Source organism: Vipera berus (assembly GCF_964194415.1).
Source record: "Vipera berus genome assembly, chromosome: 2".
Taxonomy (NCBI): Eukaryota; Metazoa; Chordata; class Lepidosauria; order Squamata; family Viperidae; genus Vipera; species Vipera berus.
This window is the reverse complement of record NC_138203.1, coordinates 240,067,422-240,083,267: the sequence shown is the minus strand read 5'-3', so window position 1 is coordinate 240,083,267 and position 15,846 is coordinate 240,067,422. Positions and strand designations below refer to the sequence as shown.

Genomic DNA, 15,846 nt, shown 5'->3' with positions numbered 1-15,846 from the left:
GCAGTTCCTAAAGTGCAGAAGTTGCTCACCACCTCTGCTTGACTCCAAATAACTGGGCAAATGGCGAAGGATAAGTTTCTTCTACAGCAGCTCTTGCTCTAGCATAACCTTTGTTATTAATTAAATGAGGATTGTTATTAAGATGTTAAAACCTGATCATATCCAAGTTTTCGTGCGCCTCAAGAAATAAAAATTCCAGACAAAAACAGTATCTTTGAGGTGAATTCTTTTAATATTAGAATTGATAAGAGAAGGGAATTGCAGAAAAGTTCACCCGCTCACAGAAATGATCCTTAATTCTTTTTAATCATCAGAGAACGTGTCATTTTGCTAACAGTATCTGAAGTTCAGGTGACCTGCTTATAGTAGGAGAGCATATCATCCAAACTTTGGTAAACTGGCTCTTGGTTTGACGGCCTCTTCTCAGCTGCCTGAGTGGGCGTGAAGTCATTGTTCCATGAGTTATTGTGAGTCTCAGCTGATGTAGATGGCAGGTTGCCTCTAAGACCGTCTTCTGTACTTACATAGGAGGATTCAGGTTTGTTCCAATTTTGGTTATTCGAATCATAATATTTCTTTTGATTGTTAAAGTAAGCAGAAGGGGGTGCAAACTCTGGATCTCTTTCATTCCTGAGATCATTCTGCTTCTTTGACCAAAGTCCAAAAGTGAATTCTATTAGTGGGAAGAGGAAGAAATATCAAGTTCGGCTTTGCTTTTTCAGATTTAATTCGACTCAAGCTCTATGAAACTTTATAGAAGAATTATTTCTTTTTTAAAAAAACAACTTTACAGCAATAACCTGTCCTACTTTTGTTTAGGAAATCCCATTTTGCTTACCTTAATAGAATCTTTTTTTAAAAAAAGGCTGAAGTCGCCCAAGTTATTGACCTTGAGTGCCATCTACAGTACAGGTGGTCCTCGACTTACGATCACAATTGAGCCCAAAATTTATGTTGCTAAGTGAGAAATTTATTAAGTGATTTTTACCCCATTTTAAGATCTTTCTTACCACATTTGTTAAGTGAGACACTGCAGTTGTTAAGTTAGCAACACAATTGTTAAGTGAATCCGGCTTCCCCATTGACTTTGCTTGTCAGAAGGTCGCAAAAGATGGTCACATGACCCTGGGACACACAACCATCATAAATATGAGCCAATTGTCTGGCATCCAAATGTAAACCACGTGACCATGGGGATGCTGCAATGGTCTTATCTGTGAAAAATGGTCACAAGTCACTTTTTTCAGTGCTGTTGTAACTTTGAATGCTCAGTAAAGAGCTGTTGTCGAGGTCTACCTGTACCGTTTAGTAATCTGAGGAAGGCCATGAAAGAGAAGCAGCTTACATGCAGCCTTAACCTTTCCATTATGTCTAGATGAACAGACTTGTTTTTCTGTATCGTTGGAATGGGGGAGTCTCTCATCTGAAATGCTTGTGACCTAAGCAAAGTTTAAGTTAAGAGTGAGGGAATTCTGCTTAGTCATGGGCTGTAACATGTTTGCAGGGGTCGTCAAACTTGGCCCTTTTATGACTTGTGGACTTCAACTCCCAGAAGTCCACAATTCTGGGAGTTGAAGTCCACAAGTCATAAAAGGGCCAAGTTTGAAGACACCTCTGTTAGAGGATTACAGAACTTCCTTCTTGTTAATGGATTACAGAAAGACCTTCCTTGGCAAAATTTAAAACTTAAAACTGTCTCAATAGCACCGACATCTCCCCTCCAAATCAAGGAAAAAAACCCACATTGCTAAAATCCTTAAGTTTGCTGTCAGAGATTGACCAAGCACTATGGTGTTTTGGGGAAGTTAAAAGGGACTGCTGGGGGTTCCATGGGCCAAGCCACCATGGTTTAAACCAGAGGTCTTCAAATTTGGCCCTTTTATGGCTTGTGGACTTCAACTCCCTGGCTGAGGAATTCTGAGAGTTGAGGTCCACAAGCCATAAAAGGGCCAAGTTCGAAGACCCCTGGCTTAAACCAAAGGATTCTTGACATGTTGACAGCCCAAAACTTTGCATATACACTGCAGCTTCTTACCTTTGCCTTTATCCCATTCACGAACATAGGGCACACCCGGCTTTGTATCTTTCCTCTCCTGAATAATAACTTCTACTTTTCTAGTTTCTGTAGAAACTCTGGGCGGTTCAGTGGGCTTGCTTGAAGGTACGACTGGCGTTGGAGCTTCCTCCTCTGCTATGAAGAACAATATAGATTTTAGGCATGATATTGCCTTATTACAGCAAGTGTATTTATGTAATGATTTCCTCAGAGTAAACATGTCACTGAGATATTAGTTGTTGCCTCCTCAAAAGACAGTTATTACGAAGTAAACTGCGAAGGGTTTAAAAAAAATCCCAAAAATTTCAATGAATATCAGAAAGCAGAACAAAGGTAATGGCTTGGAAATGTACCCTAGAATGACTATATTGTAATCTAGTTGAAAAAACAGGCAGTAATCAAAATATTTCACACTCCTCCTTTCATCAATTTCACCAGCTTTTCAAAAGTATATCAGTGATAAAAAATATTAGTGGGGAACAGAAACCATCCAAATTGATACAATTAAAGTATAATTTTCTGAATATCTGAAAAAAATAGTTTGGAGTTTATGAACAGATGCCATTGTGGATTATTGCTATGTCTGAACTAGAAAAATCAAGTCTGGTCCTAATCCATCACCATGCTTCTTCGATGCACATGCACAAGCTATCACAATAGGTCTTTCTCCACAACTGCAACTCTTTTCTGATCAAGACTGTGAAACCATTTGGAATAAAACTGCAACACAGTATAGTCAAATGTGCGGTTGTTAATGAATTAAGAGAAACGTAATTTAATCAAATATGTAAACCTTCCTTTTAAATTTAAAGAAAAATAATTCAAAATTACCTCCATTTTCTTTTATATCGCCATCTTTTAAGAACCTTTTTGCTCGAATTTTAGACAACCTGGCCTCCAAGATAGCTTTACGTTTTTCCTTTAAATTTTCACGCTTTGCTCTCTGACCGATGGTCTGGAGAAATGCAATACAATGGTAACTCATTTTCTCTTCAGATGTTCAAAGATACCATTTCTTTTATCCATTTCCTGTCAAACTTCTGAGATTCAAGCTCTAATTTTATCTCAATAACCCAGGGGATTTTCCATCAACGGAGGGAATGGAAGCAGGAAAAGCGAGAGTTAGGGAGTTTACATTTCCTTCCAAATAATCCTATTTGTGTCCCTCCTGTTCCTCCCATTTTATTGAACCGTCATTATAAAGGTGGGAGAATTATAGTACTTCCTTTCTGCAGTTCACAGGCCAAGTGCATATATGGCTTTTGGATTGGGGGTGGGGTGGGGGGGGGGAACAAAACTTCTTTATGTTATTCAGAGACACAATTCACCAAGGATAGAGGAGATAAGCATCTGAGAAAGGCTCAGGTATTTCACAGTGTTAGTTTGGGGATGGAAAATTTATCGCTCTACAAATGGTGAATTACGATTGCTAACAGCCCAGTCAGCATGGCCGCGGCTGAGGGAAGCTAGAACACCCATTTCAGGACATCAGGAAATTTCCCACACTTGGCAGACTGTTAAACAACATACCTGTTCTCTTAGCATTTCCAAAGTGTCCATTTGTTTTTTTCTCACAGCCTGATCACGAGCAAAGGCAAAGTAACCAACACCAAGCTGTCGGGCCTCTGAAAGAAATTTTGTTCCATATTAGAATTCATCATACATTGTAATTCCTGAACTTCCTTTACTGTAAGTGATGGTATAGTAAAGAGACTCAGGAAAGAATTCTTCCAATAACACCAGAAAATGCCAGAAACTAGTATTCTGAGGTACTCTGAATGGTCATTGTGGATTCTAATATAGACCTACAACTTTTCTCCATAATTATATATCAGTACAAAGACATACATTTCTGAATTATTTTTTTATGTTACAATAGCCTTCTCCAATCATATGCTGTCCAAATCTGTTGAATTATATACCTTGATATAGTGGCGCAGTGATTAGAATGCAGTATTGTGGGCAAACTTTGCCCACAGCCTGGAGCAAAATTCTCATGGTTGACTCCGCCTTCCATCCTTCCAAAGTTGGTAAAATGAGGTCTTTGGGGGCAATCTGCTGACGTTGTAAATTGCCCAGAGAGCGCTCTAAAGCACTATGGGGTAGTACATAAGTCTAAGTGCTATTGCTATTGACTTCCAGTCAACATTGCCCCAAATAGACAGACTTATTCGATATCCGAGCGCCGTGCAACAAGGGGAGTTCCTGCCCACCTAAGCCATTCAAAAGCATGCAAATGCGAGTAGATTAAGAGGTACCATTTTGGTGGGAGGGTAAGAACATTCTGTGTGTCTTTGGTGTATAGCTATGCCAGCCATGTGACCACAAAAATGTCTTCAGATAATGCTAGCTGCCTTGGCCTAGAAAGGGAGATGAGCACTGCACCCTAGAGCCAGACATGACTGGACAGGGAAACTTTTACCTTTTAGACAGACATACTGGTTCACATCTATCATAGCTAAGTCCTGCCTTAACCATGAAAGCCAGCTGGGTGATACTCTCTCTCTCTCTCTCTGCCCAACTCACCTCACAGGGTAGTCATTGGGAGAAAAACCAGAGGAGGGAGGTTTATTGGATATGTTCTCCACCTTGTAAAAATTATAAAGGCAGGATACAAACAAGCAAAAAAAAATTACAGCAACTTACCACACTGAAACTTTAGCCTTTTATTTTTGCATTTGCATCTTCTGCTTTCAGTGGCTGCTTAGAGTGAGACTTAGGACTTCTACTCTTTGGTTAAGCACAGAGCACAGGGCAATGTAGTTATCGATAACACAAATTTGAGTAGCCCCCTAATCTTGCTATAGGTTATAACTGCCACTGGGTCTGGGATTGCCATTGCCAAGTGATAAAGCATGACATCATGAAACCCCATCGCTTAGTGGCAGTTCCAGGCACTTCCAGTTGTCACTGTGGGCTGTTAAGTGGGAAGAAATGGGAGTCTCAGATGAAAAGTGCAGGAGTGGATGGGGGAGGCCTGGTGCAGGCCGTGCATGAGTTGCAAGAGGAGGGTGCTGTGATGCAGCAAAAGCTCAGGAAAGCTGAGGAAGGAGGGTGCACGGTGTGCGTGTGTGTGTGTGTGTGAAGGAGGATGCTGGTGGGTGGGAGCAAAGATAGGCCAGAGAAGACTTACTCAAGTAACCAGCAGGAAAGGTTACAAATGGCGACTGTGGGACACTGCAACGTAAGTGTGAACTGGTTGCCAAGTGCCTGAATTCTGTTCATCTGACCGTGGGGATAATGCAAGAAAGGAACTACGAGGATCGGTCACAAGTCCCTCTCTCATCAGTGTTGTCATAACTTCAGACTTTGAACAAATGATTGTAACTTGAGGACTACCTGTATTTTTCCTGTAGCAGTCCCTGCAATTTTTGGGGCAAAATTTTCAGAAATCATTGCCACTGCCTTCGTCCAAGAACTGAGAGAGAAGAGCTGGTCCAAATTCACCCAGCTGGCTTTGTACATAAGGCAGGACTAGAACTCACAAATCTCCCGATTTCTAGCCTGGTGCCTTTAAACCACACCACCAAACTAATTCTCATTTTTTTCCACTAAAGAGTGTTTAATATAACAGTCTAACATTTCTGCTTGGACACCATCACTTTAAAAAAAACACGATATTTTAACCGAGAAGAGAATCTAGCTTGACATTAAACTGGGTGATGTTTTTCAAACCAGATTTGAATCACAGAACATCACCCTACCATTTTCTCGAATGTCTTCATAATGAATTGGCCCCATAGGTCTCTTCAGCGCTTCTTCTTCCTCTCTTTCCCATTCCTGACGCTGAAGCTCCCTTCTCATGTCTTCTGACAGTAGAGTCTTTTTTTCAGTCATTGGACTACTTGAGTAATTAAAACAAAAACATTATTTAAGAATTGGAAAGTGGTATAGGAGGGAACATCCAAAACTCTCTAGCTATTCCAGCAATATCCAGTCTTACAGTTTAATATCAGTGTAAAGGAAGTCAAAGCAATGGTAGATCCCAATGATGTTGGTCTGTATAATACTGTGTAGGTGTAAAACTCAACTAATTTTAGTTATGCAAAATAATTTTTAAAAATAATGCTGCCATTATTGAAAACATGAAACTACGGAGATATGTTCTTTCCAGCCCTCAACTAGCACGGGCTTGTAAAACTGTATTCTTTAATATGTCACAGTATGACAATTTTACTACAATTTATATGACTTTGGACAACATTCAGTACATAATCATCTGTTAACAGAATAACATCAGGAAACCACATATTCACATATACCTCAAATCTGTTCTAGAGAGTTAGGAAGTTGCTTGGGCAAGTTTGGGGGATATACAGATGGCTACAAAGTGAAACCCCACCTCAAGTGTATTTTCACAGATTAAGATGTCTCAGTTTGTGATCCGAAGTTAACATATGATCACAGTCAAGAGAAAGACTTGTTTCTGGATTTAGGAAAGTCCCCCCATTTAAATTAACATTATAAAGGCACAAATGACACAGTATCCAAAATATACTTATTCATGAGATTGTGGTTCATTTTGTAGACAGTACATCCTTTCCAAAATTTCTCACTCTGCAAAAAGAATTACAGTTGTCTCCAGACTGAATTTGTATTCAATTTATACATTCAACGTTATAAATGATTAGCTCAGGTTTGAGACCTGCGCGCCACGCGACAGGGTGAGCCCTTGTCCTTGCCCAGCTTCTGCCAACCTAGCAGTTCGAAAGTATGCAAATGTGAATAGATAAACAAGTATAACTTCGATGGGAAGGTAACAGCACTCCGTAAGGTCATGCTGGCCACATGATCACGGAAATGTCTTCGGACAGCACTGGTTCAATGACCTTGAAATTGAGATGAACAGTGCCCCCTATAGTCATCAACTAGGGAGGCCCCAAGTGCTTGCGCCGAGGCTCTGAGCGCCCACAATACTTGCACAAGTGGGGCCGTGAGCACCCATGTTCACATAAGTGGGGCCGCAAGCACCCACAACCCTCATGTGAGGACTGTGCACGCACACACGAGCGCACCAGGCAGCCATTCACAATGCCCGGTTGCGAATAAGCCATGGCCCGGTAGTGGGCCGTGACCCACAGGTTGGAGAACTCTGGTCTAGATAACAGATTTCCTGACATTTCACCAGCAACCGTTGCTGGCATCTTCAGAGGCAAGGCGGTCTGCTGATTGGGGGCCCTATTGGGCTCCTATCTTTATAGCTTATAAAGACAGGACCCCGGTCAGTCCCTGCATAGTTGATTGCGGTCTGCATAGTGACTAAATACTGCAGGACAACACTACTGCTAAATTATATCTGCACATAATACAGTACAGTAGTGCTAGATTCAATATTTTCTATTTTTTTAGACTTTTAGCAGCATGCTTCAAGAAATGCTGCTGTCAGAATGGAGAGAAGGCAGAGTCAGCCTAGGACAACCCAACTACTTGGGAGGAGGTCACCCCGCCCCTCCTCATGAGGTTCACCTGGAGAGTAACATTTAAAGAGGGGCTTTTGCCAGGAACAAGTGTTTTGTTTTTGGATTACGCTCCCTTGGCTGTGACTCAGACTGATTTGCTTCGAAGATTGCTTTTGCCTTGCTTTGAGGACTGTTCTCAACTTGCCTTAGCCCTGAAGATTCTCCCTTAGACCTGTCTTGCCTCGGACCCCATCTTGTTTTGAGAAGTGCCCTTGTTTGCGAATTGTGTTTGTCTTTTATTTTCACTGTGCCGTTTGGAAAACTGTTCCTTATCTTGGACCAGGGGAAGGCAACTTTGGCTCTTTTATGACTTGTGGACTTCAACTCCCAGAATTCCTGAGCCACCCATGATGGCTCAGGAATTCTAGGAGTTGAAGTCCAGGAGTCATAAAAGAGCCAAGGTTGCCTAGCCCTGTCTTGGACCTTTGCCTTGCTCTGAGAACTGCCCTTGTCTTATGTCTGGACTTTTGCTTGTGGACTTGTTTGGTAATCTATGAACCGTTGTTTGGGGGACTGAGGGTGGAGCTTGACTGGACAGTGGAGGGCCATTTTTTTAACCCTTTCCAAGAGAAATAAAAAACTTTCTGGATTAGTCTTGCACACCTGTGTCATAACAGCTGCCAATTTTCAGTTACAACATAGACTAGTTTGATGAGCTACTACAAAGACTATAAAACCTATTACCTTTGGTAAGAGAACAAAACCATATCATTTCAGCATCCATTCTTATTTCTCTATAAAATTGAGTGGTTTTTTTAACATATTGTTTACATATTTATACATTTATACAATAAAGTTTACCTGTCCTTCTGGATCTGTTCATCCATTCTTAGCAGAAAGGGCAAATCTTTCTTACTACATACTCTTGAACGGCCTAGATAATCCACATACTCAACCCTAAAATGAAAAAAAAACAAAATTAACTTAGATAGGTAGATTAATTTTAAATATTTCAAAAGTATAACAATTCAACATGATTATTACTGTCAAAAAGAATAACAAAGAGTCTAATTAAGCTTGGTACATAAGCTTAATTATCTATCTTCCAGGGAGTAGTACCATGCTTCCCCCAAAATAAGAACTGTCCTGAAAATAAGCCCTAGCCTGATTTTGGGGGAGGGGGCGCTAATATAAGCCTATTCCCAAAATAAGGCCTAGTTAAGAGCGTCAGCCTTGGGGAGAGGGGGCTGGGCGTGGCCAGCAAAGGCGGCGATGAGCGTGGGGGCCGTGACCTGATCCATTCGTTGACAGCGCTGCACAACCTCATCAACAACAAGACTGCCAGCAGAGATGCCAAGAAGGAAGGGCAGGAGAAGGGGGAGAGCAAGGAGGAGGAAAGATGACAAGGAAAAGGAGAAGGAAATAAGCGAGACCAAGAAAGAAGAGAAGGAGGAGAAAAAGTACTGTAGTTTTAGTAACCAGTTTTTCTATTTGTAAATTAGAAGCATTAAATTGCGCCAAGCTGCTCTGGCTGAAGGTTCTTCCCTGTCGGTGGCTTGGGAGGGACCGAAAGCTAGATGAGTTCATGGCTGCCTGAAATGTGCTTGCAGCGGCTGCGGGACACGGAGAGGGCGGCCCCGTGCCTCTGCCTCTGCCTGCTGCCCTCACCTCGCCTTCTGGCCACTGACCCATGCCGCCACAAGGTGCCGCCGATACGAGGTGAGGCAGGTGGCAGGGTCCTCCGCCTACCACCCAATGAAGCCGTGCAGTGGAGGGGCGCCACCCAGCATGCAGGGTGCGTGCTGCAGCTCCAGTGGGAGGTAGAGGCTGCTGGGTAGCAGCCGGGGCTTGGCGGTGGACTGAGTGGAAGGTTAAGTCCACTGGTGGCCGCTGGCAAAGGGGCCTAGCAGACCAGTGGCGGGGGGGGAGGCACTAGAGAGATCATAGATCTGAGCCGACTTGCCCCACATCAGGCAGGAGCAACCCAGCAGGGAGGCCAAGAACAGCGCTGCCAGGGGGGGCTAAGACCCCCCCGCCAGACCAGCAGCAGCATAGGCAGCCACTCGACGGCTAGAACAGTGCCCACCGCGGCCGAGAAGTGTCCCAGCAGCAGCAGGGCTAGCAGGCAGTGTGAGCTTGGCCAGTTGTGGCCGTGGGCAAACTGACAGTAGGACAGAGAGGCCCGGCCTGGGGGGGAGCAGCGCTCCCACTCTTGTGGGGCCCTGGGCTCACCACCGCCTGTACGTGAAAAAAAATAAGACATCCCCTGAAAATACGACCTAATGCCTCTTTTAAAAGCCCCCCAAAAATATAAGACCGGGTCTTATTTTCAGGGAAACGCGGTAGTGCAAATATATTATAATAAAGCTACAGTCTAAACTGAAGTCAAGTTATTTCATTTGATTTCAGCCAAGCTAGGTAATACACAATAGTGTTATTATGATACAATCACCAACCATTCTTCATCTGGGTTCTGTGAAGGTGGGACCTCTCCTTCAGAGAATCTCTCTTCTTCTCCTCCATTCTCCTCCCCCGTTGCTTTCTTGGCAGTTTCACTGGTACATAGTTCTTGTACTTCTCTCTGTTTGTCAATTATCTTCTGAGTGAAATCCACAAGATATAAATCTTCAGTTTCTTCATCTATGACAGAAAATCATTGTTAATGAGTCTACTGAACGTCCAGGTCATGGCAGAGCAGCAATCAAGCAACTACACATTTGTTAAATTTTCAATCCCATGAGAATCATGGATCCTGGATTTTGGACGCATTCTGTAAGTTAGTCCATTTGATGTACCTTGATTCAAAAACTGTTGCCTATGATGAATGCACTGTTTTGCCCAGTTAAAGGTTACAGACACAGAACTTTTACTTATACAAGAAGAATTAATGTGACATACATAGTCAAATACCTAGCTCCAACACTGGAAGGTTTTAAGAAGAGACTGGACAACCGTTTGTCTGAATTGGTATATAGTTTCCTGCCTGAGCAGGTTGGACTAGAAGACCTCAAAGGTCCCTTCCAACTTTATTATTATTATTAAATACTTGGTTCATGAATGATTTTAACATACTTTTCTCTTAGATACAGCTATGTCAAGATTTAACAGCGAATAAAAAGTAGTTTCTAAATTATCCTTTTCCAGTGGTTGCTGTTGCTTTACAGAAAGGCAACAGTACCACTTCAATTCTTGAGAGAAATCCAATGCCGAGAAAAAGGATTTTTTCACACATTTATTCCTTCTCCTAAGCCTTTTTTTCCCCTTGGAGGCCCCTTCTAATCTTTTGGAGCACATTTTGAGATTATACAAACTATAAATACACATAAGAGCCACGCATATCTGGAAGTTCCTGTTGTGATTCAGGGTCAGCCTGTGGGTTCGGCAGTTGGGTCGGACGATTCAGAGGAGGAGGAGGGGGGTGTTGGAGAGCTTGCTGAGGATAGCCTTGAGGCTCCGCAGAGCCCTCAGCCAGGCCCCTCCCATCTGGTTACGACGCAGACCCAGCTGTGTGAGCCTGACAGCGTGGATGAAGATGACCCACAGCTGGCCCTGTTCAAGGACGTCTGACGCAGGAGGCAGTCAATCAGGAGTAAACAGAGGAAGGCAATGGGGCACCTCGGAAGGAGCCAGAGAGAAGCCACGCCCTGAACTGTTTAAAAGGGGAATGTGTGGGAGGGCTGGTTTGCTGAAGGCAACCGTTTGAATAGCTCCTGTTTCATGGTTCGTGTTTGCTCTCTTTGCTCTGTTTTATATTTTTATGTTAATAAATTTGGCAGGCTTAGTTCCAGCCTCTTGCCTTCTTGTAAAAGGGGTTGTCCCTGCCTTTTCTGCAGGGCCAGTAGCAGGCTGGTACAGAACAGTTCCCTATCAGGACAGAAAGATGCTAGCTTCTTCAACTTTTGCTACTGAGAGTGGAAAAGATTGCTGTTGCTGTTGATTTGCGCTATTTCCTGAATAGGACTTCTGAAAGTAGAACAAAGGGAACATATGGGCTAAAACTAAGTAATCCCCAACCCCCTTGTCCTCATTGTTCTAAAATTAGCTGTTCAGTAAAATCTTGTCAAGTTTAGAGTGCCCTCACCGAATGGGAAAAGAGTGCCAAATTTGTTCTGGACCTTTGAAAGGAATACAGGAATGTCTCTGCATAAGAAGACATTCAAGCAATGCTGAAACAGAAACAAATTGTATTCTATGATTACATGGAGGATTTTACAGGAAAAAAAAATCCCCCTTTGCTAAATTCAATTGAATTAGCACTTATGCACAGTTAAATGAAGTACAGGTAGTCCTCAACTTACGACCACAATTGAGTCCAAAACTTCTGTTGGTGAGACATTTGTTAAGTGAGTTTTGCCCCATTTTATTACCTTTTTTTATCAAGGTTGTTAAGTGAATCATTGCAGTTGATAAGTTAGCAAGCCGGTTGTTAAATGAACCTGGCTTCCTTTCGACTTTGCTCATGAGACGGTCGCAAAAGGTGATCACATGACATTGGGACGCTGCAACTGTCACAAATATGAGTCAATTGCCAAGCATCTGAATTTTGATCACATGATAATGGGGATGCGGCAATGGTGGTAACTGTGAAAAACGGTCGTAAGTCACATTTTTCAGAGCTGTTGGAACTTTGAACGGTCACTAAATAAACTCTTGTAAGTTGAGGACTGCCTGTGGAAGAAAATGTAATATATATATAAAGTATAAAGAACCGTGGCTATATTGAACTTGGACTGTTGAGAAAAGGGATTGTATATGGTGCTCATGGAAAAATGTTTTTGTCCCATCTGTTATACCATTATCTACAGTTGCTTGGCGGGAATGGAACCTCCACGAAGAAAAAAACACCCAGTACTAGTCAAACTCTTTACAGGAAGAGGACAAAGGCATGTACTTTGACAAATGGCATTGTCTACAGCTGTGCTTTTTAACCTCAACAGCTTTTAAGATGTGTGGACTTCAGTTCCCAGAATTCCCTAGCCACTGGTCTTCAGAAGTAGAAACGTAAGCTTTGTCTTTAGGCACTGCAGTTTTCCAGAACTTAATGTCAAAGTAACTTAGAACCAATTTCAGCCACTGCTCTACAGCATTATCAAGGACAAAAGAGTGTTTTCTATGAGAAAGGCCTATTCTTTTCATAAGGAAGGTTATAATAGCAGCAAACAGCTCTCATGCGTTTACTGCCTCCTTAGAGATGCCTATTTTGAAATAAGAATTACTGAGCGGTTATTTCTAGGAACGGCATTTTGTAGTAGAGCCTTTAACAAAAAAATATCTCGCATAAAATCCCAAGAAAACTAAAGGTGTTTACCTGGAAAATCTCCCTTGGTCATTTTTTCATACAGACGTGCTTTCTCTTCCAGTTTCTGCCTAAAAACAGTAACACATCACTTTGATTTATCAAACTTCTTAACTTCTCCTTTCCGTTTTAATGAATATTTCCTAGCACAATGAGTCTTTTTACCATATAGAACATGAGGCAATATAATTTAAGAGCACTATACACTATCAAAATTGCCTTCCCTCAAAGAAGTTTCGAAATGTTGTCAATGATTAACATGATTACAACCACACAGAGACAACCTGAAAGTGCTTTTCTACCAATTCAGAGCCATGTTTTGATTCTTGGGAATATGATTGAAGCATTACACATCTGCCTGTGCATCCTCCACGCATTCAACAGATATGCACCCCTTTGAGAATGCTTCAGACTGATTGTCTGGAAGTAATTTTGGAAATAAATCCAGCCATGAATATTTCTCACAAGACTCTACAATTTTTTTTAAAATCCCATTTATATCCCGCCCTTCTCCGAAGACTCAGGGCGGCTTACACTCTAAGCACAAATCAATGTGCTTAGCAATAGCCTTCATTCTATGTACATGCCTGCTTATTAGGGCTTTTGGGGCTCCCCAAGCGGCATTATTACAAAGTCAGCTTATTGCCCCCAATAATCTGGGTCCTCATTTTACCTCCCTCGGAAGGATGGAAGGCTGAGTCAACCTTGAGCCTGGTGGGACTCGAACCTGCACTAATTGCAGGCAGCTGGTGTTACTTAAGGAGGCATTAGCCCACTGCTCCACCAAGGCTCTTATCAAAGTCCACTATGAAAAGCAGCATTGATGACATTAAAACCATATTCAACGATCATGAGAAAAATAAAGGAAGCTGGCTTCTCTCCTGCATCTGTATTTTAATTTGATCACAGTCACTATCTTGTTCCTTTCTCTCTGCGATACCATTACTTGTAATGAAATTGTTTTAATGAGAACAGTCCATAAATTACAGCTCAATGCTCTCAAAATAGCAGCTATCAATAGCTATCTAGTCAGTCCCAAATCTTATCTAATAACTGTTTTAAAAAGGGAATCTTCAAGGTTTTCCAAATGCTAAGAGGAAAGGAGGCATTTTTATTTCTGGGGTGTATTCCAGAATGTCAAAGTCTGCCTTTGGGCCTGATTTCTTTCTCCATTTGGGGTGACAGGGCCTACCTTGATGCTCTTAACAGGAAGGCAGAATCATTCTGGATAATTGGCTTCATAATGTAACACAATCCTGCATCACATGGGATTTATAGATAAGCTACATCGTATTTTCTTTATAATCTTATTTACAATATTTAGTAAGTCTGCTTTTCTTAGAAATGAAGCACCTTGATTTATCCAGAGTTTGCTGCTCCTCTATCTTCTGCTCGGCATCTTTTTCAGCTCGATCTGAAACACCTTTGTTCTGCTTAGCCCAAATAGTGGGTTTCTGTAATAATAAGTTTTCAAACAAGTTATTTGGCTGTTTTTAAATCTAATTCACAGATGAACTACAGAGCTTTTATAATTTGCATCATATGTAAAAAAAAAGAATTGAAATAAATGCTGTATGTTAGTGCAAGAAACAAAGCTGAATGTGTTATTTACGGCAGATGTGCAATTAGAACAGAAGATAGAATGGGTATTGAATGAATGTGGACAGAATACAAAAACAAGTGACCAGTACAAAAAATATATTGAAGTGGTTTCATCACGTAAAAAGAATGACTGAAGCTCAAATGATAAAAGTCCACAAACATATGAAGGAGTAAATGCATTTAGAAGAATGGGAAGACGAAGAATAATGTGGTTGAATCCTCAAACGGAGATTAATAATCTAAACTCTATACACAAACCCTACCTTGTTTACTGTTTTGGGCTTTATAGGGACTCCCGCATCTTTCAGAAGTTTCTCTTTCTTGAATTCTTCCTGTTTTCGGAACAGTTCAGCTTTCAAATCTACCAGCTGGAATAGGAATAACGAAAGGAGAAAAAACAAACCCAACCTTTAGCAACGGCCTTGGAATTTTTAAGAAGAGACGGGGGTGGGGTGGGGAAGGAGGGTAGACAACCAAGATTTAATTAATGCAAGACTTGCCGGTGTGCACAAGATTACAAACAGCAAGCGTCGTACAATACTACGCCTACGCAGCTTCCTTTTCACTCTGGAGAAAAAAGGGACCTCCAAAGACGTGAGAAAAGCTATTACCCTAATGGGGTGGGGAACGATAGCTCCTTTACGACTTGTGGACTTCAACTCCCAGAATTCCTGAGCCAGCCCTGGGAGTTGAAGTCCACCATTCATAATAGCAGGCATATACATAGAATGAAGGCTATTGCTAAGCACATTGATTTGTGCTTTAAATTGTAAGCCGCCCTGAGTCTTCGGAGAAGGGCGGGATATAAATGGGATTTTTTTTTTTAAAAAAGGGCCACCGTTCTCCACCTCTGCCCTAAAAACGACAATCGCTCTGAAAGCCTGCCCGTTTCCCCTTTGCCGCTCACCGAACCGACTGTTACATCCAGAGGCTTTTTTTTCCTGTCCATAATTCTCCGGGCGAGGGGAGCCGCTCGCCAGCAGCCCCCCAAAATAAAGCAGGAAGAAGAGTCACAGCCAAAGAAACGTCGCGATCTCTCGAAAACAGACTCCCCAGCACCACTTCCGGCTTAAGGCGTAAAGCAAAACTAAGCTCTCAACGTCCGGTTACTCCATCACGACAGTACCCGGCTAGTACGACAGGAGGAGCCGTATTACGGCCTGGGGTTGATCCCTTTCCCCCCCCCCCCCCGGGAATTCTTTAGCGGGAAATCACATCATCAATCAGAATAGAGCTGGAAGGGAACCTTCGAGGTTTTCTAGTCCAACCCGCTGCCCGAGCAGGAGATCTTGTACCATTTCATACAGGTCTTTTTCTTAAAAGCCTCCAATGGTGAAGCACCCACAACTTCCGAAGGAAACTTCTGGTTGATTGTCCAAATGAAACGTTGAGCAGCTGTTTTGTAGGCCAGCGTTTCCCAACCTTAGGAACTTGAAGATGCGTGGACTTCAACTCCCAGAATTCCCCAGCCAGCATAGCTGGCTGGGGAATTC

At 42.2% G+C, this 15,846-nt stretch overlaps 1 protein-coding gene across 2 annotated transcripts; it reads right to left on the bottom strand.

Moving 5' to 3' along the window:
• Positions 1–209: 209 nt before the first annotated feature.
• CCDC174 (coiled-coil domain containing 174) lies at positions 210–15,404 on the bottom strand. Of its 2 annotated transcripts, none has more exons than XM_081316850.1 (11): positions 15,261–15,404; positions 14,617–14,721; positions 14,105–14,205; positions 12,764–12,822; positions 9,912–10,095; positions 8,317–8,412; positions 5,761–5,900; positions 3,587–3,681; positions 2,888–3,011; positions 2,036–2,191; positions 210–673 (listed from the first exon to the last, which is right to left on the bottom strand). In XM_081316850.1, the coding sequence occupies exons 1-11, from the start codon at positions 15,300–15,302 to the stop codon at positions 348–350; spliced, it is 1,428 nt and encodes a 475-aa protein (XP_081172976.1). In that variant the 5' UTR covers positions 15,303–15,404; the 3' UTR covers positions 210–347. The 2 variants fall into 2 exon arrangements, with proteins under 2 accessions (XP_081172976.1, XP_081172977.1); XM_081316851.1 differs by having other exon boundaries at positions 2,036–2,188.
• Between the last annotated feature and the right edge of the window lie 442 nt (positions 15,405–15,846).